General features: G+C 41.2%; 1 protein-coding gene across 1 annotated transcript in view; it reads left to right on the top strand.

Moving 5' to 3' along the window:
* LPCAT1 (lysophosphatidylcholine acyltransferase 1) overlaps positions 1-23,703 on the top strand; it is a gene marked incomplete at its 5' end in the record, with an annotated part of 126,999 nt that overhangs the window by 55,030 nt on the left and 48,266 nt on the right. The window contains one exon of the mRNA XM_084621098.1: positions 5,685-5,767. Within this exon, the coding sequence (XP_084477224.1) occupies positions 5,685-5,767 (83 nt within the window). The remainder of the gene's footprint in view (positions 1-5,684; positions 5,768-23,703) is intronic.

Here is a 23,703-nt window from a genome sequence, read left to right as displayed (position 1 = left end):
TTAAAGGGGCAATGTGCGTCTCTCTCGCATGCACGCACACACACATACATGGTGTGTGTCTGTCTCTCACACATGCGCTCCCTGGCACTTTGGAAAGTGGAGGGAGTTGTGCACTCCATTGGGATAGTGTGGGTTCATCATCACATTCAGCCACTGCCATGCATTTATAGTGTCTCCACCCTCAATTTGTGCTGCCTTGTAGAGTGTGAGGCTACATTAACAACGTGTTAACCCTTGAGGGCTCAACCAAGTGCTAGTTCATCATTTAGCAGCAAGGCATTCCCTGGGAAATATCCCACTCTCTGACTCTACCACCTCAACCAAGTCTGGCAAAAAAAATTTCCCTGAAATTTTCCTAACTCCTCCATTTACATTAATTCTTATGGGGAAATTGGATTCACTTAACATCGTTTCACTTAAAGTAGCATTTTTCAAGAACATAACTACAACGTTAAGTGAGGAGTTACTGTACATAGCACCCACAAACTCTAATATTGGTTACTGAGACACTCATAGTGAAAGGTCTTGCTCATAAAGAGTCACGGTACTCTGTTGCAGACTACCAGACCTATTTAACTAAATAATTTAGTCATGTGGAATGTCTTCAGCAAAAATTTAGTGTTCAAAAAAGTTGCTTTAGCAAGTATAAGCTGGGCCTGGCCTGGCCCAAGATGTTGGATGGCCTTTGATGCAGGCAATACAATGGTGAAAGTTGTGATGCCCATAGATACTCATGTCTATTCACTTCAGTTTTTAGGAGATCCATATGCTTTTATGCAGCATTTTCCCTTGGCCTCCATATCTGATGCCTAGTTTGGGCAAGCTATCTTGCAGCCTTTTTTATATCTTTTAGAGGAAGTAAAGATGTTGTAATTCTTGTTAGCTAAAGATACTAGGCCAGATTCTTACAGCTAAACCACACAGAACACATGCCGGGGGGGGGGGGGGGGGATGGTAGTGCAAAGGATGTGTTCAGTTAATTTTTGTGTGTTCTGAACACCTTGCAATGTATTTGAGCGCTCTTGGGCTACTTTCACCATGCTGAGCTGCAATGGCCATGTGGGGAAGAAAACAGTGTAGGACGGAGGTAGCAGTCTGACTACTCTCTTCCCTTGCTACACTGGCAGAAGGGATAAGGGGGTTGTAGATTAAAAACTCCTAGATCATCTCTGGGCTATCAAAGGATCATCCTCATATTGGCCTGTTTATTCATATTGTGATTGTCTGATCTGCCGTTTTCTATAACTCAGGCCATAGGACTTGGTTGTATTAATTTCTGCTTCAAGTCCAATAGCTGTAGTATAACTACAGTATTTCTTTTGCAAAACTATCTAATCTTCATTTTAAAATTGCCAGCAGTGGAGACCTGGAGCTTACAAAGCTGTTCCACTGATTAATTGCCTTCCCTGTTAAAAAAAAAAAAAAAAAAAACCAAACAAACAAAAAAAAAAAACCCAAAAATGAGCCTTATTTATCGTCTGAATTTTCCTGGCTTCAGCTTCCATCCATTGGTTCTTTTTATACCTTTGTCTGCTATATTGAAGAGTCTTCTGTTATCAAATATTTGTTCCTCAAGAAGGAACATATAGATTGTGATCAACTCACCCGTTAACCTTCTCTTTGATAGACTCAAGGGACTCAATCTATTTAGCTTATCACTCAAAGGCATGTTTTTCAATCTTTTAATCATTCTTCAGCTCTTCTCTGAACTCTTTCCATTTTTCAAAATCTTTCTTGAACTGTTGACAGAATTAGATATAAAATAACCTTTTGACCATTCCTCAGTATTCCCTTTTGTAAACCGAAAGTTAGCATTAGCCCTTTTGGCCAAAGCATTGCACTGTGAGTTCATGTTCAGCTGATTATCTACTATGACCCCCGAGTCTTTTCAGAGTTGTTGCTTCCCAGGATAGTCTCTCTCCTCCTGTAACTGTGGCCTACATTCTTTGTTTCTAGATGTATGACCTTGCATTTGGCCATATTGAAACACCTTGTTTGCCTGTGTCCTGTTTACCAAGCGGTCCAGGTCACTCTATATCAGTGACCTGTCCTCTTCATTATTTGCCAGTCCACCAATCTTCGTGTCATCCACAAACTTTATCAGTGATGATTTTGTTTTCTTCCAGGTCATTGATAAAAATGTTAGTATAGGGCCAAGAGCCGATTAACAGTAACATTTAGAAACTTGTCAGTTAGCTGGCTTTTAACCCATTTCATATGTGCCATGTTGATTTTGTATTCTAGTTTCTTAATCAAGATGTCGTATAGTTCCAAGTCAAATGCATTCTAGAAGTCTAAATATATTACATCAACACTATTACCTTTTATCAGCCAAACCTATCGTCTTGTAAAAAGATATCAAGGTAGTTGGAAAAGATCTAGTTTCCATAAACTCATAGTGACTAGCATTTAATTATAATTCCCCTCCTTTAATTCTTTATTAATTGAATCCCATATCACCTGCTCTGTTGTTTTGCCTAGGACATGGGTTCTCAGATTTAATTGCACCGTGACCCCCTTCTGATAACAAAAGTTGCTACATGACCCTAGAGGTGGGGATTGAAGCCTGAGTCTGCCCAAGCCTCGCTGCCCTCGGGGGAGGAGGAGACAAAGCTCAAGTCCCACTGCCATTGGCAGAGGGCCCAAAGCTGAAGCCCAAGAACTTCAACCTCAGGTGGTGGGGCTCGGGCTTCAGCTTTGGCCCTGGGTGGTGGGGCTTGAGCTTTGGCTCCAGGCCCCAGGAAGTCTAATGCCAGCTCTGGTGACCCCATTAAAATGGGGGTCCCCACTTTGGGTCCCAAACCACAGTTTGAGAACTGCTGGCTAGGATTAATAGCAGGCTGACAGGCCTATATTTATCCAGATCTTCCTGTGTATCCATTTTAAATATTGGCACATTATTAGCTTTCTTTCAGTCCCCTGGAATTTTCCCAGTGTTCCAATAGTTACTGAACATCAACATTAATGATCCAAAGTGCTCATGAGCCAGCTCTTCTAAAGCTCTTGGGTGCAAGTTAGCTGGATCTGCTGATTTAAGTGTCTAACTTATTAGTGGCTGCTGTTTAATGTCAGACTTAATTACTATTAGAATGAAAAGTATTTCTTCATATGCTATATACAGTTGCTTCTGTCACTAATACAGAACAGAAATATTTATTGAACCCTTCTGACTTTTCTGCATTATGATTGACAATTCTACCATGTCTGTCTAGGAATGGACCAGCACCGTTGTTAAGATTCCTTTTTGGTTTTGATATACTTTACAATAAATAAATAAAACCTCCTTATTATCCTTAACTCTGCTTTCCATAAATTTCTCATTGTGTCCCTTTGCTGGTTTACACCAGCTTTAGTAACACATTATGTCAGAAGCCTCATTGGATTTGAGACTTTGACCCAGCAAATCACTGGCCTCCCACTCTCTTTAAAAGTTGAAATGTTATTCATACATCTGGATTTTTTGGTATAATTTTAATGTCTGAATTGACTGAAATTTAGGAGCCATTGCTTTCCACTGATAAAGGAATTGATTTAGAAGATTTTAGCAGGAGAAGAGGTACTAATGAATAGTAAGAAAACTGTAGGTTACAGCTACCAGTACCACAGAGATCCCAAAAAAACTTTGTGTGAGGAAAATGTATGGTTGACTGCACTGGTAGCTCAAGAATGAAATCCGGTGATATACCTTCAGAGCACAAGCATTAAAAGGGTACTTCGATCATAAATTGTGTTCCTCTGAAAGCAAGTAATTTTCTCATAAGTCACTTTAATATTCTTTTGTCATACTGTTAAATTTTCACTATTAGACACCTTTCGCAATCCAGATAAGTGAGGGATTGTCACCACCTGCCCTGCAACCTTGGGTGCCTCACAATGCTTTGATGATGTAGCTCCCAACCTGGGCCACTCACAGAAAGCCTGTTAGCATGCAGGTCACACACTGACTGTGTATAGCTGCAGCCCTGGTCCAGCAGCTCTGACCCCTAGCAGCCTGTCAGCAACACCACCGGTCACACTCTGGCTTCCACCAGCCTTGGTTACTACTTGCCGGTTGACCCCCAACACACTCCTAGTGCCAAATTTGTCCAACAATGAGAGTTCTTCACTATCCAGGCCACTCCTGGATACTTCAGATATTAAAGGTCAGTTGCCCTTGTAAAGGGTCAATATTCAACAGTTTGCCACTTTAACTGGAATTCCCAAACAGTTCAGTTTAAACACAGAATTGGATTGGTTTGGATTAAAAAATCTTAATTTATTATAAAAGAAGATAGGATTTGAAGTGAATTCAAGTATCAGGTATTAAAGTCAGAAATGGAGTACAAGAAAAATAAAGATGAAATGTTTTTTCTTAGCTAAAACTTAATCTAAATATGGTTAAAGGTAAAATCCTTACCATATGTTTCCAGCAACATGGCTGACCAAATTCTCAGGTCAGGATCTCCCCCCAAAATCAAAGGGCTGGTTCCTTTGTTGTCTTTGGTGAAAGAGAGTGAGTTTGAGGTTTTCTGCCATTTACTACAGACTAACACGGCTGCTACTCTCAAACCTCGTATAGTCCAGTTAATCTTTGAAGTGGATTCTTCTGAGGGTTACCCCTTAAAGCAAAGTTTATTCAACAGTAAAGAAGGTGACATGGAGTCTGGTGGTGAAGGAGGCTCCCATGCTCTTTCTTCTCACTTGTGTTTGGTGAAATGCAATTTTTCTTTATCTCCTGCCATTTCCTCTGCCTGCTGTCTCACAGACCCTTTTTACTACTTATATATAAATAGAGGCACACACATTTCTTCGTTCAGAAACCTTCTGCCTGGGCAGGGTTGCTGCATGGGTTTGAACATGTGCTAAGAACATCAAGCGGGGAGATTTCATAACTTTACATATGTTGCTACATATATTTCACCATGATATTATTGGCCAGCGAGTTAGTTTTCACAAGGTATATTTTGTACAAAGATTATTGTCGTGAGTAGAATGTGAATATGTGGTGTTTTCGGTCACAGTACCCAAAAAGGGAGAAAAGCCAGAGACTCCATGATGTCCACTAAGATCTTCACTATTCCTAATCTGTTTTATGTGAAAGGTGTTTGAACGTTGGGATAAGCAGCATCTTATAATCCTAAAATAGATAATGAAATCAGTAAGTATGCCTAATGAATTAGAACCATCTAAGTTCTCAAAACAGTGTATGGATCACTACCAGTATTGGTGTGGTCACTGCTCTTCCTGGTTATCCACATAGCCAGGAACAAACGAACCAGGAACCAGATAATGGAGGATTGAAAGATTTGAGGTATGGGAAGGGTCCATAAAACAAATGTTCTCTTATGAAATGGTGTGCAGAATGAAGATGGAGAATCATTGAGTTTGGGAAGACAGTTAATATCTTCCTGCTCCCAACTCAGAGGAGGAAATCAAACATCACTTAATCTGTGTCTGTAAGGTAGAAATAAGCAGAGCTATACCTGTATGGTCATCTGTAGCATTTGGTGTGGCTTTTCTAAACTCAGGGTGTGAAGATTTAATTTTCTAAATGTTATTTTTGATTGCTTGATTGCTTTCAACTTGATATTGTTGCAGTCCTATAAATATAAGTAGCAGTTCTATTTTATTTTTCATTGTAATGTTATAATACAAATGTTTTTAAATGTTAAATATTTTGATATAATTTAGTTTTCTATGTACAGTTCCTACCTGTTTATATACCTTCAGAAGAGGAAAAGAAAAATCCATCTTTGTATGCAAATAATGTCAGAAGTGTAATGGCAGAGTAAGTATGCTGATAATATATTGGATTATAGACTAGAAATAGACGCTTGATTTCACTTTGGTATCAAAAAGAAGTATTGAAGGTTATCAGTATTTGCCTGCCTGCAGATAAATGTAGGTTATATTTCAAAATGATATATTTAAAACTTCTTACATATTTTTAACTTTTCTTTCTGATGTATTTTGCTATTTGAGAAAAGTAAGAAACTGCAGTGATTGGCAGAAAGCAAGTACTATAGCAACACTAAACTGCCTTTATTGTAATTCCTTTAGCTTTCTATATACCTCAGATCTTAACATGGTACTTATCACATTTTGTTATGGTGTAAGAACTTGGCAAAAAGAAATAGCGACTATAACTTGAAGTTTAGCTTTGTAAGAGAATTTACTTGTTTAAAAGTTTTATGGCAACTTTATGGAAAAATCAGTTTTCATTTTATTTTTTGTCTAGTTAGAAATATATACAACCTTTAAATCAGTGTTTGAGTATAAATTCTACACATATTCATATGTCAAATTAAAGTAACAGCTTAGAAACTCTGATGAGATGGCCGCCAGGCTATGTGGGTTGAAGGACACTAAGGCTACCCTTTGCTCGTTGGGCATGCATACCCCACAGTCTGCCAGAAAGCCATTTCAGCGTCCGCTGCCGTCGAGGCCTTGGCAAACTCGACAGGGATCTGGGTTTAACCATCGCTGCCCTTCCTCCTCTTGCTCGCCAGCCCAGCCTGGACCCACTAAGTACCCAGGGGGGCCAAAAGCAATAGTTTTGAGGGTGCGCTCGAGAGTGACACCCCAGTCATCTGGCTGCATCCTGCACATCGTTTCCTCAACCACCTTTTCCCTCCTGTTTGGCCTGGTCGCAGGTTACCTCTGACTGCTGGGTCCTGGACATAGTAGCTCGGGACTATACCCTGCAGTTTTTGGATACCCCTCCTTCCAGCCCCCCTGCTCCTTGTCTCTCTTCAGGGACCGCTTTCATGAACAACAACTGGTTCAGCAGGTCAACAAGCTCATGCAGTTGGGGGTGGTTCCTCAAGACATGGAAAGCGGAGGATTCTATTCCCCATACTTCCTAATCCCAAAGGCCAAAGGGGACCCTCAGACCCATCCTGGACCTGCGTGGCCTCAATAAGTCTCTCAAGAAGTTGAAGTTCCTCGTGGTCTCCTTGGCCTTCATTATCACCTCCCTGAATCTGGGGGACTGGTATGCCACTCTTGACTTAAAGGATGCTTGCTTCCATGTCTCCATATTCCCAGGACACAGACGTTTCCTGCATTTCATAGTGGCTGGGCGCCACTTCCAGTTCATGGTGCTGCCCTTTGGCCTGTCCTCGGCCACCAGGGTGTTCACGAAATGCATGGTGCCGGTAGCAGCTTACCTCAGACGTTGAGGGATTCCAATCTTTCTGTATCTCAATGGTTGGTTCATCAAGGACAGGTCTCCAGAGTAGGTGCATAGAAGTCTCAACCAAGTGCACTCCACTTGCAGCAAGCTGGGCCTGTTAATAAACATAGAAAAGTCCACGTTAACACCGGTCCAGCTCATAGAGTTTATCGGAGCGGTTCTGGACTCCACGCGAGCCAATGCCATCCTTTCGGAAGCACGCTTTCAGGCCATGTTGGATCTCATTGCCCACATAAGGAGGCATACGATCACTACGGCTCACACAAGTCTGCGGCTGATGGGCCACATGGCAACATGCACGTACATTGTCAGTCAGGCCTGGCTTCATCTGTGACCTCTGCAGACGTGGTTGGCAACGTGGTCTATGTTCCCAACAGGCACCCCCTGGACCGAGTGGTCACGGTACTGAGCCACGTCCTCTTGTCCTTGGATCGGTGGCTAGACCCCAAGTCAGTGCTGCAGGGAGTTCCCTTTCTGTCACCATCACCATCGCTCATCCTGGTCTCAAACATGTCGGACCTGAGCTGTGGGCCCCACCTGCGTGAGCTCAACACCCAGGGCCGTTGGCTGCAGCACGATCTTGCCTTCCATATCAACATCAGGGAGCTCAAGGCAGCGTGCCGGGCCTCTGAGGTGTTCTTGCCCCACCTGAAAAGCAAGGTGGTGCAGGTCCTCATGGACAATACAGCGGCAATTTATTACATCAACAGGCAGGGTGGCACCAGGTCGTCACCCCTGTGTTGGGAGGCACTCAGCCTCTGGGACTTCTGCATGCTGTGCGGCATGCCATCCATCTGGTGGTCACCCACCTTTCCGGAACCAAGAATGTCCTGGCAGATCACCTCATCAGCATCTTCTCATCTCACCACGAATGGTCCCTCCATCCAGAGGTGGTCAGCCTTATCTTCCAAAGGCGGGGGACTCCCCAGGTGGACCTATTTGTGTCCAGATGGAACAGGAAGTGCCACATATACTGTTCCTTGCACAGCAGAGACAAGTAATTCCTAGTGGACGCCTTCCTGATTCCATGGTCGGGAGCGCTGATATATGCCTTTCCGCTGTTGCCATTTGTCCACAGGGTCCTGCTCAAGGCAAAGCAAGACAAAGTATCTCTCATCCTCATAGCCCTGGTATGGCCTTGCCAGCACTGGTTTGGCATGCTGCTGAGTCTTTCGGTGGCCGACCCGCTGCAGTTACCTCTCAGGCTAGATCTGCTGTCCTAGAACCACAGCAACCTGCCGCACCTGATGGCGTGGCTGCTGTGTGGCTAAGTACTGATGAGCGGGAGTGCTCAGCTGCAATCCAAAAGGTCCTGCTGGGCAGCAGGATACCTTCCACTAGGGCTACCTATGTTGCAAAGTGAAAGTGCTTCACATGTTGGGCCTCAGACAAGTACATTCATCCAGAAGAAGCCTTACTGCAGGACATCCTGGACTATTTGTTGCATCTTAAGCTCCAGGGCTTGTCTGAGGGAACTGGGATTGTTTAGTCTGCAGAAGAGAATGATGAGGCGGGATTTGATAGCTGCTTTCAACTACCTAAAAGAGGGTTCCAAAGAGGATGGATCTAGACTGTTCTCAGAGGTAGCAGATGACAGAACAAGGAGTAATGGTCTTAAGTTGCAGTGGGGGAGGTTTAGATTGGATATTAGGAAACACTTTTTCAGTAGGAGGGTGGTGAAACACTGGAATGCGTTACCTAGGGAGGTGGTGGAATCTCCTTCCTTAGAAGTTTTTAAGGTCAGGCTTGACAAAGCCCTGGCTGGGATGATTTAATTGGGGATTGGTCCTGCTTTGAGCAGGGGGTTGGACTAGATGACCTCCTGAGGTCCCTTCCAACCCTGATATTCTATGATTATAAGATTCTCTTCAGTCAAGGTACACCTGGCGGCCATTTTGGCGTTCCACCCGCCGCTTAAAGGGAGGTCAGTCTTCGCCAATCCCAAGACGGGACGATTCCTGAAAGGTCTAGAACACCTGTACCTGCACATCCGGGACCAGGTCCCCCCGTGGGACCTGAATCTTGTGCTTTCGAAGCTCACGGGACACCCTTTTGAACCCTTAGCTTCCTCCTGCCTTCTGCTTCTCTCCTGGAAGGTGTCCTTCTGCGTTGCTATAACTTTGGCTGGCAGATGTCCTATACGGTCTTCTACAAGGACAAGGTCCAGCTGCACCTGCACCTGGCTTTTCTGCCCAGGGTCGTTTCCCAGTTCCATACTGGCCAAGACATTTACTTACCGGTCCTCTGTCTAAAGCCTCGTAAATCAGATGAGGAGTACAGGTTGCATACTCTGGATGTCAGACGGGTGCTGGCCTTCTACACTGACAGAACACGGCCATTCCATAAGTCAGCCCAGAGAATCTCATCTTAGATTGCGGCCTGCATCCGCTATTGCTACGAGCTGGCAAAACAGTGCCCCCACCGGCAATCGTGATGCTCACTCGACTCGGGCGCAGGCATTTTCGGTGGACTTCCTGGCGCGGGTGCTGATCCAAGAAATTTGTCGGGCCGCTACTTGGTTTTCTGTTCATATCGCACTGTGCGCTGACCCAGCAGGCTCAAGATGACATTGGCTTTGGCAGAGCTGTACTACAAGCTGCACAGTGGTGAACTCTGAGCCCACCTCCATTGATACTGCTCGCAAGTCACCTAGAATGGAATCGACATGAGCAAGCACTCGAAGAAGAAAAAAGTTTCCTACCTTTCTTAACTGTTGTTCTTCTAGGTGTGTTGCTCACGTCCATTCCATTACCCACCCGCCCTGCCCCTCTGTTGGAGTTGTCTGCAAGAAGGAACTGAGAGGATGTGGGCTGGCAACACCTGATATACCTTGACATGAGTGCCACTCTAGAGGGCGCCACAGCTGGCCCTATGGGTACCGCTAAGGCAAAAATCTCTGGCTGCACGCACACCTAGAATGGAATCTACATGAGCAACACATCTTGAAGAACAACAGTTAAGAAAGGTAGATAACCATTTTTTTTTTCAGCTAAATAGATTGACTCAAAGAGTACAGTCAGACTATAAGGCATATTTTCTAATCCTTTTATCATTATCATGGCTCTTTGAGCCTTCTCCAGTTTATCAAACTCCATCTTGAACTGTGGACACCAGAGATGGACATAGTATTCAGGAGTGGTTGCAACAGAGCCAAATAGAGAGAATAATCTCTCTCTTTGTACTTGAGATTCCCATGTTTATGCATCTCAGGATTGCATTAGCCCTTTTGGCCACAGTGTCGCACTGAGAGCTTATGTTCAGCTATTATCCACCTCAATCCCTAAATCTTTTGCAGATTCATGACTTCCCAGGATAGAGTCCCCCACTGTGTAAGTATGGCCTACATTCTTTGTTCCTAGATTTATACATTTGCATTAGCGTTATTAAAATGCATGTCATTTGCTTGTGCCTAGGTTACCAAGCAATCCAGATCACATCTGTCTTCTTCTTTATTTACTACTCCTCCAATTTTTATTCATCTGCTAAGTTTATTAGTGATCTTTAGGTTTTTTTCCAGGCCATTAATAAAAATGTTACCATCTAGGGCCAAGAACCAATCCTTGCAGGACCCGACTAGAAACAGAGCTGTTGGATTCCCTGTTTACAGTTACCTTTTGAGACCTATCAGTCAGTCAGGTTTTAATCTATTAAAGTGTGGCATGTTAATTTTATATTCTGTTTTTTTAAAATTAAAATGGTATGCAATACCAAGTCAAACACCTTATAGAAGTCGAAGTATATTGTGTCAACACTATTGCTTTTATCAACCAAACTTGTAATGTCATCAAAAAAGATACCTAGTTAGTTTGATAGGATCTATTTCCATAAGCCCATGTTTATTGATATTAATTATATTGGCCTCCATTAATTCCTTATTAATCAAGTCCTGTATCAGCCACTCCATTACCTTGCCTGGTGTCAATGTCAGACTGACAGGCAGAATTCAATACCCCAGATATCCCATTTACCCTTTTTAAATGTTGGCACGATATTAGCTTTTGTTTAGTTTTCTGGAACTTATTGAACATCAACAGTACAGGAAGCTCCTCATCTATTTCTTTTAAAACTTGGATTTGAGTTATCCAGACCTGCTGATTTAAAAATGCATAAAATTTAGCAACCTCTGTTTAACTTCCTCCTGAGATGCTAGTGGAATGGAAAGAGTAATCATATGAGATTACTATGATCTGCTTTTTCCCAAAGGCAGAACTGAAATATTTATTGACACTTCTGCCTTTTCTGCATTTATGAATGGTAATTGTACCATTTCCATTTAGGAATGGACCAATACCATTTTCAGGATTCTTTTTGTTCTTAATATATTTTAAAAAATGCCTTACTGTTCTGGCCATAGATTTCTCCTTGTGTCCCTTTGCTTCTCTTATTAATTTTTCTTCAATTTCTAGCTTCTGATTCATATTCATTACTATGAACGTTTCGTGATTTTTAACGTTCCAATCACATGAATACTCCCACTATGGTTCAATAACAATTTACATAAATGAGTACTTTTTATTCATCTTGTTTGTTATCCAGGTCTGCTAGCATTGGTATATAAACAATAATTTCTTGTCTTAATATCCCTTAACACCTTTATTCATTACATTTATGATACCCTGAGTCTGAGTTATGTGTGATTATTTGTTCTGTTTACCCACTTAACCTCTCCTTTTGTTTCCAGTGTAATGCCCTTTTGACTAATCTAGCTAGTCTGTCACCCAGAAGATTGATTGGTTCCCCTCTATTGACATGATGATTGTCTAAACCTTTTACCACAGAAGGTGGCCTTTTGAAGGTCCCATAAAACCAAAACCCTCTAATGTATGCCACTTTCCTAGCCTTTATTATTTTGTCATCTCTTCTCTTCGTCTTCTATATTGGTCTTCCTTCCAAGGTCCCTGAAGTCTTCGTTTTTCTGTTAAATGCCATCTGAAGCAGTGTCATTCATGCTTACATGTGTCATAAACAGGAAAGCTTTCCCTGCTGATTTTATGCTCCTCACCAGTCTTTCGGTGATGTCTTGTCTTTGCTCCAGGAAGACAGTACACCATCCTGCTGTCCTTTTATGCCTTGCAGAGTGTTCTCTCTACTCTAACAGTCCCCAGTGAGGATAATCCATTGTCTTTGGACAACATTTGGACATAGTTTCTATCTGGCTGTGTCTGAATAGAAACCAGTGCAAATGACTGTGATTTAATGGAGGGCTTGTGATGCAGTCATTTTGTAAAATTAGAAATGGAGTGAGATACCTGCATTGGTTGTGTTTCAAACTCATTTGGTTATTTATTACATTGTCTGTTACTTTAATTTTAAAATCTTCTTAGTGTAACTGAATTCTCCCCTTTTTTAGTTTCAGAAACAAAATGTCTTTGCATGGTAAAAAATGTACACTTAAAGACACTTGGAATTCTTGTACTTTTAGTTTTATGTAATAAAATAAAATATTTTAGTATTTAAAGTTGCAAGTCTCTGACTTCAACAATAACTCAATCACCTGGCTTTCACTGAAGCTCTCCCTAAGCAAGTGACTTTTAATTTTTTTGAGGCAGGTCCCCAATTGCATCTCCTATTTTGCTTCCTGTTTTCGCTTGGCTTCTTTTCCTCCTTGTATTTTCTGAATTTTTAATTCTTTTTTCCCCCATTATTAAATCTGTTGCCCTCTTTTGTTTTTTCGTAAAAACAACGAGGAGTCCTTGTGGCACCTTAGAGACTAACAAATTTATTTGGGCAAAAGCTTTCGTGGGCTATAACCCATTTCATCAGATGCATGGAGTGAAAAATACAGTAGGCAGTTATAAATATACAGCACATAAAAAGATGGGAGTTGCCTTACCAAGTTGGGGAGGGGGGGGGAATCAGTGCTAACGAGGCCAATTCAATCAGGGTGTATGTGGCCCATTCCCAACAGGTGATAAGAAAGTGTGAGTATCAACAGAGGGAAAATTGCTTTTTGTAGTGGTTTTTTTGGTTATACATGAGCAAATTTTGCAGCCAATTGTAGGCAAGTATTTTTCAAGGAACTGCTTGACATGCAGATCTGTTACTAAAGTTGCAGTGCCATGTGGAGTGATTCTACATCATTCAGCTGTCCTCATTATTTCTCGTCTTTGCACTCATGAATTAGGATGGGACCCCAGATTTTGGAAACGGTGCCATAACTCATCCCTTGGTGCAGATACAGTATTAGAGTGCTCCTCATTAGTATAGCTCAACAGTGATCTGTCATATGAGTTGCAATATGTATCCACCAAAAGGCTGAGGTCGTATGTATGTCTATAACACTTGTTTTTAAACTCCTTATTATTTTGGAAAAAAAGGACTTTGGAGATACCGTAATAACGAAGTATGTTTCATAGATGTCATAAAGTAAGGCCAGAAGGAACCATTATGATCATCTAGTCTGACTTCAGTGAGACAAGCCGTTAAATTATGCAACTGTTCAATTTTAACACTAGGAGTAAAGCGTAAAACAATGAAAGGGCTACACACAAATCTTACCTAATAATAATTCTCAATAATAGTGAGGGATTTCAATTATCCCCATATTGTCTGGGTATATGTCATCTCAGGATGAAATGCAGAGACAAAATTTCTTGATAATTTAAATGACTGCTTCTTGGAGCAGCTGGTACAGGAACCCACAAGGGGAGAGGCAATTCTCGATCTAGTCCAAGAGGTAACTATAACAGGACCGCTTGGAAATAGTGACCATAATATAATATTTAACATTCCTGTGGTGGGAAGAACACCTCAACACTGTGGCATTTAATTTCAGAAACGGGAACTATGCAAAAATGAGGAGATTAGTTAAACAGCAATTAAAAGATACAGTGACTAGAGTGAAATCCCTGCAAGCTGCATAGACACTTTTCAAAGACACCATAATAGAGGCTCAACTTAAATGTATACCTCTAATTAAAAAACACAGGAAAAGAACTAAAAAAGAGCCACTGTATCTTAACCACCATGTAAAAGAAGCAGCGAGAGATAAAAAGGCATCTTTTAAAAAGTGGAAGTTAAATCTTGGTGAGGTAAATAGAAAGGAGGAAAAACACTGCCAAATTAAGAGTACAAATTCAGTAAGAAAAGCCAAAAAAGTGTTTGAAGAACAGCTAGCCAAAAACTCAAAAGGTAATAACAAAATGTTTTTTAAATAGAAGCAGGAAGCCTGCTAAACAACCAGTGGGGCCCCTGGACGATCGAGATACAAAAGGAGCACTTAAAGATGATAAAGTCATTGTGGAGAAACTAAACGAATTCTTTGCTTCAGTCTTCACGGCTGAGGATGTTAAGGAGATTCCCAAACCTGAGTCTTTGTAGGTGACAAATCTGAGGAATTGTCACAGATTGAAGTGTCATTAGAGGAGGTTTTGGAATTAATTGATAAACTGAACAGTAACAAATCACTGGGACCAGATGGCATTCACCCAAGAGTTCTGAAAGAACTTAAATGTGAAATTGTGGAACTATTAACTATGGTTTGTAACCTGTCCTTTAAACCAGCTTCTGTACCCAATGGCTGGAAGATAGTGTGAGAGACCCAGACCAGTGGGGTACAGGAGATGGGTAGAAGGCAAATATACTGGCCACTGGATGAATACTTTTCTGTTCCCTGAGTGACCAGAGCAGGGGCTGCACTAGGGCAATCAAGAACCTGCTAGAACCAATTAAGACAGGCAAGCTAATTAAGACACCTGGAGCCAATTAAGAACATACTAGAATCAATTATGGCAGGCAGACTAATCAGGACACCTGGTTAAAAAGGACCTCCCATCAGTTAGGGGAGAGGGTGCAAGGAGCAGGGAGTGAGAAGGCGTGCTGCTGCAGGACTGAGGAGTACAAGCAAGATCAGGCTTCAGGAGGAAGATCCTATGGTGAGGATAAAGAAGGTGTTGGAAGGAGGCCATGGGGAAATAGCCCAGGGAGTTGTAGCTGTCATGCAGCTGTTACAAGAGACACTGTAGACAGTTGCAATCCACAGGGCCCTGGGCTGGAACCCGGAGTAGAGGGTGGGCCTGGGTTCACCCCATGGCCCTCAACTCCCTATTTGAGACAAGAGGAGGTGACCTGGACTGTGGAAGGCCCCTGGCCTATCCCCTGACCCACTAGGTGGGTCAGCAGACACTGCGGGGCTTGTTCTCCTCCCTTTTTCCATAATGGCCAGTGATGAGGTTAGCTGAGTGCACGGCAAGTTTGAGACACTAGGAAAAATGACCAACCTGAGGGCTGCCGTGAATCTCTGAGGCAAGCAAATCCATCAATAAGTGCAGGACCCACCAAGGCAGAGGAGGAACTTTGTCACAATAGCTAACGTAACACCAATATTTAAAAAGGGCTCTAGAGGTGATCCTGGCAATTATGGACTGGTAAGTCTAACATCAGTACTGGGCAAATTAGTCAAAACAATAGTAAAGAATAAAATTGTCAGACACATAGAAGAACATAAATTGTTGGGCAAAAGTCAACATGGTTTCCGTAAAGGGAAATCATGTCTTACTAATCTATTAGAGTTCTTTCAGGGGGTCAACATGTGCACAAGGAGGATCCAGTGGACATAGTATACTTAGATTTCCAGAAAGCCTTTTACAAGGTTCCTCATCAAAGGCCCAAAAAATTAAGTTGTCATAGGATAAAAGGTAAGATCCTTTCATGGATTGAGAACTGGTTAAAAGACAGGGAACAAAGGGTAGGAATAAATGGTAAATTTTCAGAATGGAAAGGGGTAACTAGTGGTGTTCCCCAAGAGTCAGTCCCAGGACTAATCCTATTCAACTTAATCATAAATGATCTGGAGAAAGGGGTAAACAGTGAGGTAGCAAAGTTTCCAGAAGATACTAAACTGCTCAAGATAGTTAAGACCAAATAGACCATGAAGAACTTCAAAAAGATCTCACAAAACTAAGTAATTGGGCAACAAAATGGCAAATGAAATTGAATGTGGATAAATGTAAAGTAATGCACATTGGAAAAAATAACCCCAACTATACATACAATATAATGGGGGCTAATATAGCTACAACTAATCAGGAAAGAGATCTTGGAGTCATCATGGATAGTTCTTAGAAGATGTCCACACAGTGTGCAGCGGCAGTCAAAAAAGCAAACAGGATGTTAGGAATCATTTAAAAAGGGATAGTGAATAAGACGGAGAATATCTTATTGCCCTTATATAAATCTGTGGTACGCTCACATCTTGAATACTGTGTACAGATGTGGTCTCCTTATCTCAAAAAAGAAATACTGGCATTGGAAAAGGTTCAGAGAAGGGCACACTAAAATGATTAGGGGTTTGGAACTGGTCCCATATGAGGAGAGATTAAAGAGACTAGGACTTTTCATCTTGGAAAAGAGGAGACTGAGAAGGATATGATAGAGGTATATATAATCATGAGTGGTGTGGAGAAAGTGAATAAGGAAAAGTTATTTACTTGTTCCCATAATATAAGAACTAGGGGCCACCAAATGAAATTCATGGGCAGCAGGTTTAAAACAAATAAAAGGAAGTTCACAGCACACAGACAACCTATGGATCTCCTTGCCTAAGGAGGTTGTGAAGGCTAGGACTAGAACAGGGTTTAAAAGAGAACTGGATAAATTCATGGAGGTTAAGTCCATTAATGGCTATTAGCCAGGATGGGTAAGGAATGGTGTTCCTAGCCTCTGTCTGTCAGAGGGTGGAGATGGATGACAGGAGAGAGATCACTTGATAATTACCTGTTAGGTTCACTTCCTCTGGGGCACCTGGCTTTGGCCACTGTTGGTAGACAGGGTACTGGGCTGGATGGACCTTTGGTCTGATCCAGTATGGCCATTCTTATGTTCTTATGTACCTAGAGTTTAACCATTCTTCATATGAAGACCATGGTAGGTCCAACTTCCCCAAAACATCCAATTTTTTTAGTCTCGCTTCACCTTAATCCAAAACCCGTCTTCCCCTTTGAAGGGAAATCCAGCTGAGACTGGCTACTCAAAATCAGTTTGAGGTCAGCAGAGTGTCAGAAGTGAAATTACAAAGGAGACAGCTCTGGCATTGTCAAGTGTTTGCTGTGAAGGGTATATCAGGATCCACCCCATTTTTCTGATGTATTTCCTGATGATCCTGCTATTGAATGAACTCTGTACATGTATACAGTATACATCCTTACAACAGTCAAGGAAACAGAATATATCATAAGAATGGCCATACTGGGTCAGACTGAAGGTCCATCTACCCCAGTATCCTGGCTTCTGATAGTGGCCAATGCCAGGTGCTCCAGAGGTACAGAGAGCAGGTAATCAAGTGATCCATTCCCTGTTGCTCATTCCCAGCTTCTGGCAAACAGAAGCCAGGGACACCATCCCGGAAGTAGGCCAAAGGATACTCTCCAGGCATGTTTGAGTTACTTGGGGTAAGCCCTCCTACCAGCCAAAATTATTTCCGTTGCCCTAATCAACACAGCTCCATCAGTCATAGCAGACCCATTACTAGCTATTCATAATGTATATCCTGATGAGACTTCTCCAGAAAGAGTTCTCATTCATCATGTGACTCTGTCTGAATTAGATGAAATTATCTGGATATGGCCTCACTGCAAAATCAGCATATGCCAACCTAACTTTGCTTCTTATTTGATGGCTTCATTAAATATCTGAGCCGTGGCATCTTATAGGTCCTTATAATGATGTCCTTTGTGGGAGGCCCTCCAGTCATCCAAAATAACAGTTTAGTTTCTCACCCTCACGTGTTGAGATAACCAAAACAGTGGCAAAACTTACTCTTCCAGTTAAAGTACTTATTAGTTGGAAGCTTAACTTGGAACTGGGGTGGTTGAGGAAATAATCTTTTAAATCAGTGGTGGGTTCTTTATTGTTCTTGTCACTTAAAGTTGCATTTTTTGTGGTCATAATTTGGGCGAGGAAGATCCAGTGAATTGTGTCCCTTATCCTTTAAGAAAGCCTTGAGTTCTTCCCTGACAGTGTGATTCTTTGGAGAACACCTGCACTGCTTCCTAAAACAGTGTTACCCTGTCATCTAAAGCAAGAGAGTACGCTGTCTTTATTCTGCTCTTATCCTCCTAAGGAAATAAGGTGGCTTTACCTAAATCTGTTAAGCTATAAAATTCTACTTAGGCAGAAAAAGTATTTCCAAAAAATGGGTGTTTTTTAAATCACTTATGCTGGCATGAATTGAGGTCTCAAAGCTTCAAAAGCAATTATTGCCCACTAGGTCTGAGGAGCAATTATTAATTATTATAAGAGAGAAAACATTTCTTCTTAGTCTAAAAAAGCTCTCTTTACAAGACCTATTTTTAACTTTTTGGGGAGTGAGAAAGGAGGGAGAAGTATAGCTTTCATGAGGAAATCTGCAAAGCAGCTATACGGAGGTCCTCCACTCTTGCATCCATTTTGTAATGTTTTGTGAATCATAAACAGCAGATGTTGCCTTTGTTGTCATGTCTTGCAGTCAGCTGCCATTTCCATTTGTTCTCTTTTCTTTCTGGGGTCTGAACTAATTGCTAATTCCCAGTAGTCTGTTCCAAACAATTGGGTTGTGTCTTAGAGAATAAGACAACTTTACAGTTAAGAATCAATTTGTTTTGTAATAGGGAGTCAGTCAGTCTAGATTTTTATTTCTTTAATTTTTAAATTATTTTTGGACTTTAAGTGGCAGAACATATGGGCTTGTGATGCAGTTCCTGAGTTTACATAGGGGGACTAGGTAAGCATCAAAACTTGGATCCGCTGAGCTGCTTCGTGAGAGCTTGTGGGTGTGGTTACCCAATAGTTTCATCTAGACTGATGGATTCTCTGTTATGAAAAGATAAATGTTCAGGTAAGAACAAAACTTCCTTATTTTGACTCTTCACTGAACTTTATTGCTCCCTCCATCACTTCTCCCACATCACTGCCATGATCTTACAATAGCAACCTGGATTCTCCCCTTCATTTTTGATGTTCTTGAATGTTCCTGCTCCCTTCTTTCCAACCCGTCACCTTGAAATAGACGCTTGACAAATATCTTTCAAAATCCTAACACTGGGCTCAACAGCTAAGATATTCTTTTGCTGGCCCACATCCACTGTTGAATTTAAAATTTCCTCTATCCCTCCCATCCCAAATATATAATGTCTGGAGAACATCCACTGTTCCATTATGTAGGATTAAAATAAATTAGGGATGTGAAGTCTCAGGTCGGAGTGTAAACTGACTGGTTAAGAAGAAATTTCACCTGCAAGCAGATTATTTTGTAATGGCTGTTTTTGAACTTCCTCTGAAGCATTTGGTACTGTCCACTGCCAGATACCCCATTCTGAGCCAAATTGGCCACTGGTTTGTCTCAACAGTGCGGTGCGTGGGCTGAAAAGATTTAAATCCTCTTCTCTGGGAGATGAGCCTACCGCCTCTCCACCTCCAGGGGTTCCAAAAAAGGTCATGTAGTGGCTACCCTCTTCCTTAGAGAGACATACACAGGATACATGCCATGCAGACTGTCCTGTCAGTCTCTCTGGTGGTGTACGCCCCCTCGTATGAACCATCTCCTACATATTGTAACAGTAGAACCACTTCTGTAGAGAGAGATTTTGGAAAGGGCACAAAATTCTTTATGGTAAAAGAGAAACAATGGCACATAGCCCATGTTGGACCTCTGGTCTCCAACAAGTCCATGAGGAGATCAGTATTCCAGATGGAGATACTGAAATTCATCATAACAGTATTCAGAGTAACAGCCGTGTTAGTCTGTATTCGCAAAAATACATATCAAATCATAACAATATTGTCTTCCCAAACTTCAGAATATGAAAATAAACCTATTGGAGGTCTACTGGAGATATGATCAGGAACAGCCGCTGGAGATATTTTAGCTTCTGCTACAACAGGAAGCATTTTTAAAGCAGAGTACTCAGTTTTTAGACTCGAAACTTAAAAACAGATATTCAAAAATGTCACATCATCCCTCCCTTCAAGTTAAAGGGATACATGTCTTTCCTTGTCTGGAAGACTGTCTCATCGTGTTATGCAGGGCTCAGCAGCGATCGCTCAAAGCTTTCAGAAACATGGCTATGAGCAAAAAGTGGAAGGGCCAATTACAGCCTTCCCAAAACTCCATCATTTAAGTTGTTATTGTCAAAGACATTCTTTTATTTCAGAACAAGATAGTGTCTGATTTGCTAAACATTATCACTTACCTCTTCTCAGATAAAATCTCTGACTCAGCTCATAGGCTCAGTTGATCTCATGTGGATGCCAGACAGAGTTGTTGCTTAACTTCCAGCCAGCAATTGCAACAAATCAGTATATATAGCTCTTACTCCAGATCCAGTACTAGCATCTCTTAATTAATTCATTCTTAATATTATTTAGTTAGCCAGGCTAGATAAGCTGATCTTCACTACAGATACTAGACCCCATGTAGAGGGAACATATGCGGACTCCTATATGACTTGGGCTGGGATGTGGGCCCAAGGAGGAAACAGGAGGAAATGTGCCTCATGCTGTGGACCATCAAGCTCACACCTCCATTTCCAGCAGATTACTGGGGGACTGTATCCTGGAATGCAAAAAGAGTTGGAGATAAATGGTAGATAAACAATTAAATATGAACTCCTAGTATGATACTATAGCTAAGAGGGCTAATGTAATCTTCTCTAAGTTTTCACATCCGGGGTACATCTAAATCTTGAAGATCAGAAATATGGTGTGTATATAACTGCCAAAGAGACAGAAAACCTTCAGTACTGCTTAGAGAAGTAGCTTTGTTCACATCCTGGCAGAAGCTTTTGCCCCTGTTCCTTCGCGTTCTACACCAAGAAGAAAAATCAGGGTCAGATGGCTCAGCAAGGGATTGCAGTCCAGATCAGGTAGCTTTTTGGTACATCACAGGCCAGGTTGGAAGCTTGTTGATGAACCTGCTTGTATCAAAGTCCAATTGGGAAACCAAAAAAAAGGTACTGCAGAAGGAAGGCACTCAGAAGCAGAGGCTGTTGCTTCCTTATCTCAGAATTGGTCTAAAAGACTTTTATGTCTGTGAACTAACCAGGCTTCTATCCCCAAGATTACCATGATCTTTCTCATATAATAGAAAGTGTTGAATCCAAACATAGTAAGTTTGTAATAGTAAGTAAGTAGAAATGTATGAGTTGATGTGAATAGAGTTACAGAGGAATAAAGCAGATACATTCAAATATAGCAGAGACATTCAAAGCCTCGTTACTATGCACTCTGAAAGGAGCAGCCGTTTTGTGGACGGAGAGATTGCTCATATTTTATGAGGAGTTCATAAGGCTACTACAGGCACTTCCATCCACACTTTCTCAAACAACATAGAGTCAACATCTTCACTCTTGCTGAGGCAAAAGAGTATTCTGAAACAGGGAGCTCCGTTAACTCTTGAATGCCTTTTCAGATCTAGATGGATTAAATGAATCTTCCCTGTCTTCCTCCCTTGGGACAATTTACTGCTTTCTGCATCCCAAAGTATCTGTATGATATGGTGGAGACAGAGGGAAAATTCTTACCTATGAAATTATCGGACAATACGACTCTGCCTTGGAGAATTACATTATGTCCAGGGGGAAGTTCTGTCTATTGCATGCTTATTAAGTTTTTTGAAAGGAAAGAAGGCGTTCCTCCAGGAAATCTTTAAACTTCATGTCAAGGTTCCCTTGCAAATGGTTTGAGCTGAGTAGCACCGTTTAAACTTGTTTTATTTTTCAACTTTAGAAGCTATTGTTTTAGAGAGTTCTTCCTGATTACATCCTTATATCACCCTCAGTGTCTTTGCCTAGGACTGATATTATGCTAACCAGCCTGTACTTATTGGATCACCCCATTCATTCTTTTTAAATATTGGCATAACTGTTGCTTTTTCTAATCCTATAGGACTTCCTCAGTATTCTACAGTTAGTTAAGTATCAAAATCAGTGCTTCAGAATTGCATCAGCCAATTTCTTTAAAACTCTTGGCTACTGCAGACATGAGTGTTTAGATTTAGCAGTCGTTTAGCATCCTGCCTCGATACTGTCAGAATAAAACGTATTTCATTATCACTGTAAACTATGAATAGTATCCAGCTTCTTTTCAAATACAGAATGCTAATAATAATAGAATATTTCTGCTTTATTCCATCATTATTGATTGTTTTACCATCCTGATTTGTTAGCATCTAACCAGCGTAGTTTCTGCAAAGGAAAATCATGTCTTACTCATCTATTAGAATTCTTTGAACTTCTCAATAAATTGTAGATAAAGGAGAAGTGTTTGGGGCTTTTGACATTCTCCCTGAGAAGCAGCTACTAAATGATTTGGGGCTTAGGGGCAAAGTGTTGTCATGAATCAAAAACTAGCTAATATCCAGTGAATGAAGAATAGGATTAAATGGTCAATTTTCATCAGACATGAGGTTAGTGATGGCATGCTTCAAGGCTCTGTATTAGATTCAGTGTTTAATACATTTATGAATGATCTGGAAAGGAATATGAGCAATGAGATCACAAGATTTGCAGATAATGCAAAATTATTTAGGTTAGTCAAAGAGGACTGTAAGGAAATTCAGAGGAATTTAGCCAAAGTAGGTGAATGGGCTACACAATTGCAGATACAGTTCTTTGTTGATAAATGCAAAGTAATGCATGTTGGAAGGAAGCATTTTGAATTAATTGTATACCTTAGAGCAGTGGTTCTTAACCTTTACTGCAGCCTGCATCCCTTTGGTGCTCAAAATATGTTCTCGCGCCCCTTATCAAAAATAGTTGAAGTAGGTCAGTTCTTTAAACCTAGATATATTTTGTTTGTATATTACAGTAATTTGTTAAAAAATGTATAATGTTAATAAATATATAGGTGCTTAATTTGTGTTTTCGATGATGTACTTTCTAAAAAAATCTGGTATGTCTCGCACCCCCAGAAAGGGCGTCTCACACCCCAGGTTAAGAACCACTGCCTTAGAGGGTTCTAAATTATTATTTTGAAAAGCTGGTTTTAAAACTATATGTAGCAGTAGTCTCCATGGAATTTAAAGTGATTAAACACTTATTTCAGATGTTTTTCTCTGACCTTCAGTATAGCAAACACAGTGCTACTCAATCAAAAAAAAAATTACTCTGCAGAATCATGGCAGCTGAGGCCCCCTTTTTGGCACCTCGGAGTATCAAGCTCTATGAAGCAAAACTAAAAGTTCTTAATTTATTTTGGATTATGGGAACTTCAAGATTTTTTTTCTTTATATCACTTTTTGTCCCAACTATTTGGGAAAAAGTTAAGCTTGCTTGTATTTCATGCTAGGTACACACTTGTCTTTTTCATTGTGTACCTTTAGGAAATGTTCTGTGAGCTACAGTTTGAATAAAACCTTGAAGTAATGGTGGTGGTTCTTTGAGCTCCTGTGCATATGGATCCCATTCATGATGTGCTGTCACCCCTGCACAGGCGTTTGGATTTTTTTTTTAAATCTAGAAGTCGGGGGACGTGCATGTGTTCCTCATACTCTCAAGCTTCTGCCCTCAAGAGCAGAAGAGGAAGAGCGACCCCAACCTCCAATCAGCAATTTGTGG

This window comes from Lepidochelys olivacea, assembly GCF_965140295.1.
Source record: "Lepidochelys olivacea isolate rLepOli2 genome assembly, chromosome: 2".
In the NCBI taxonomy this organism is placed as follows: domain Eukaryota; kingdom Metazoa; phylum Chordata; order Testudines; family Cheloniidae; genus Lepidochelys; species Lepidochelys olivacea.
The sequence above is the reverse complement of the archived record's forward strand: the minus strand, read 5'-3'. Positions and strand labels throughout refer to the sequence as shown.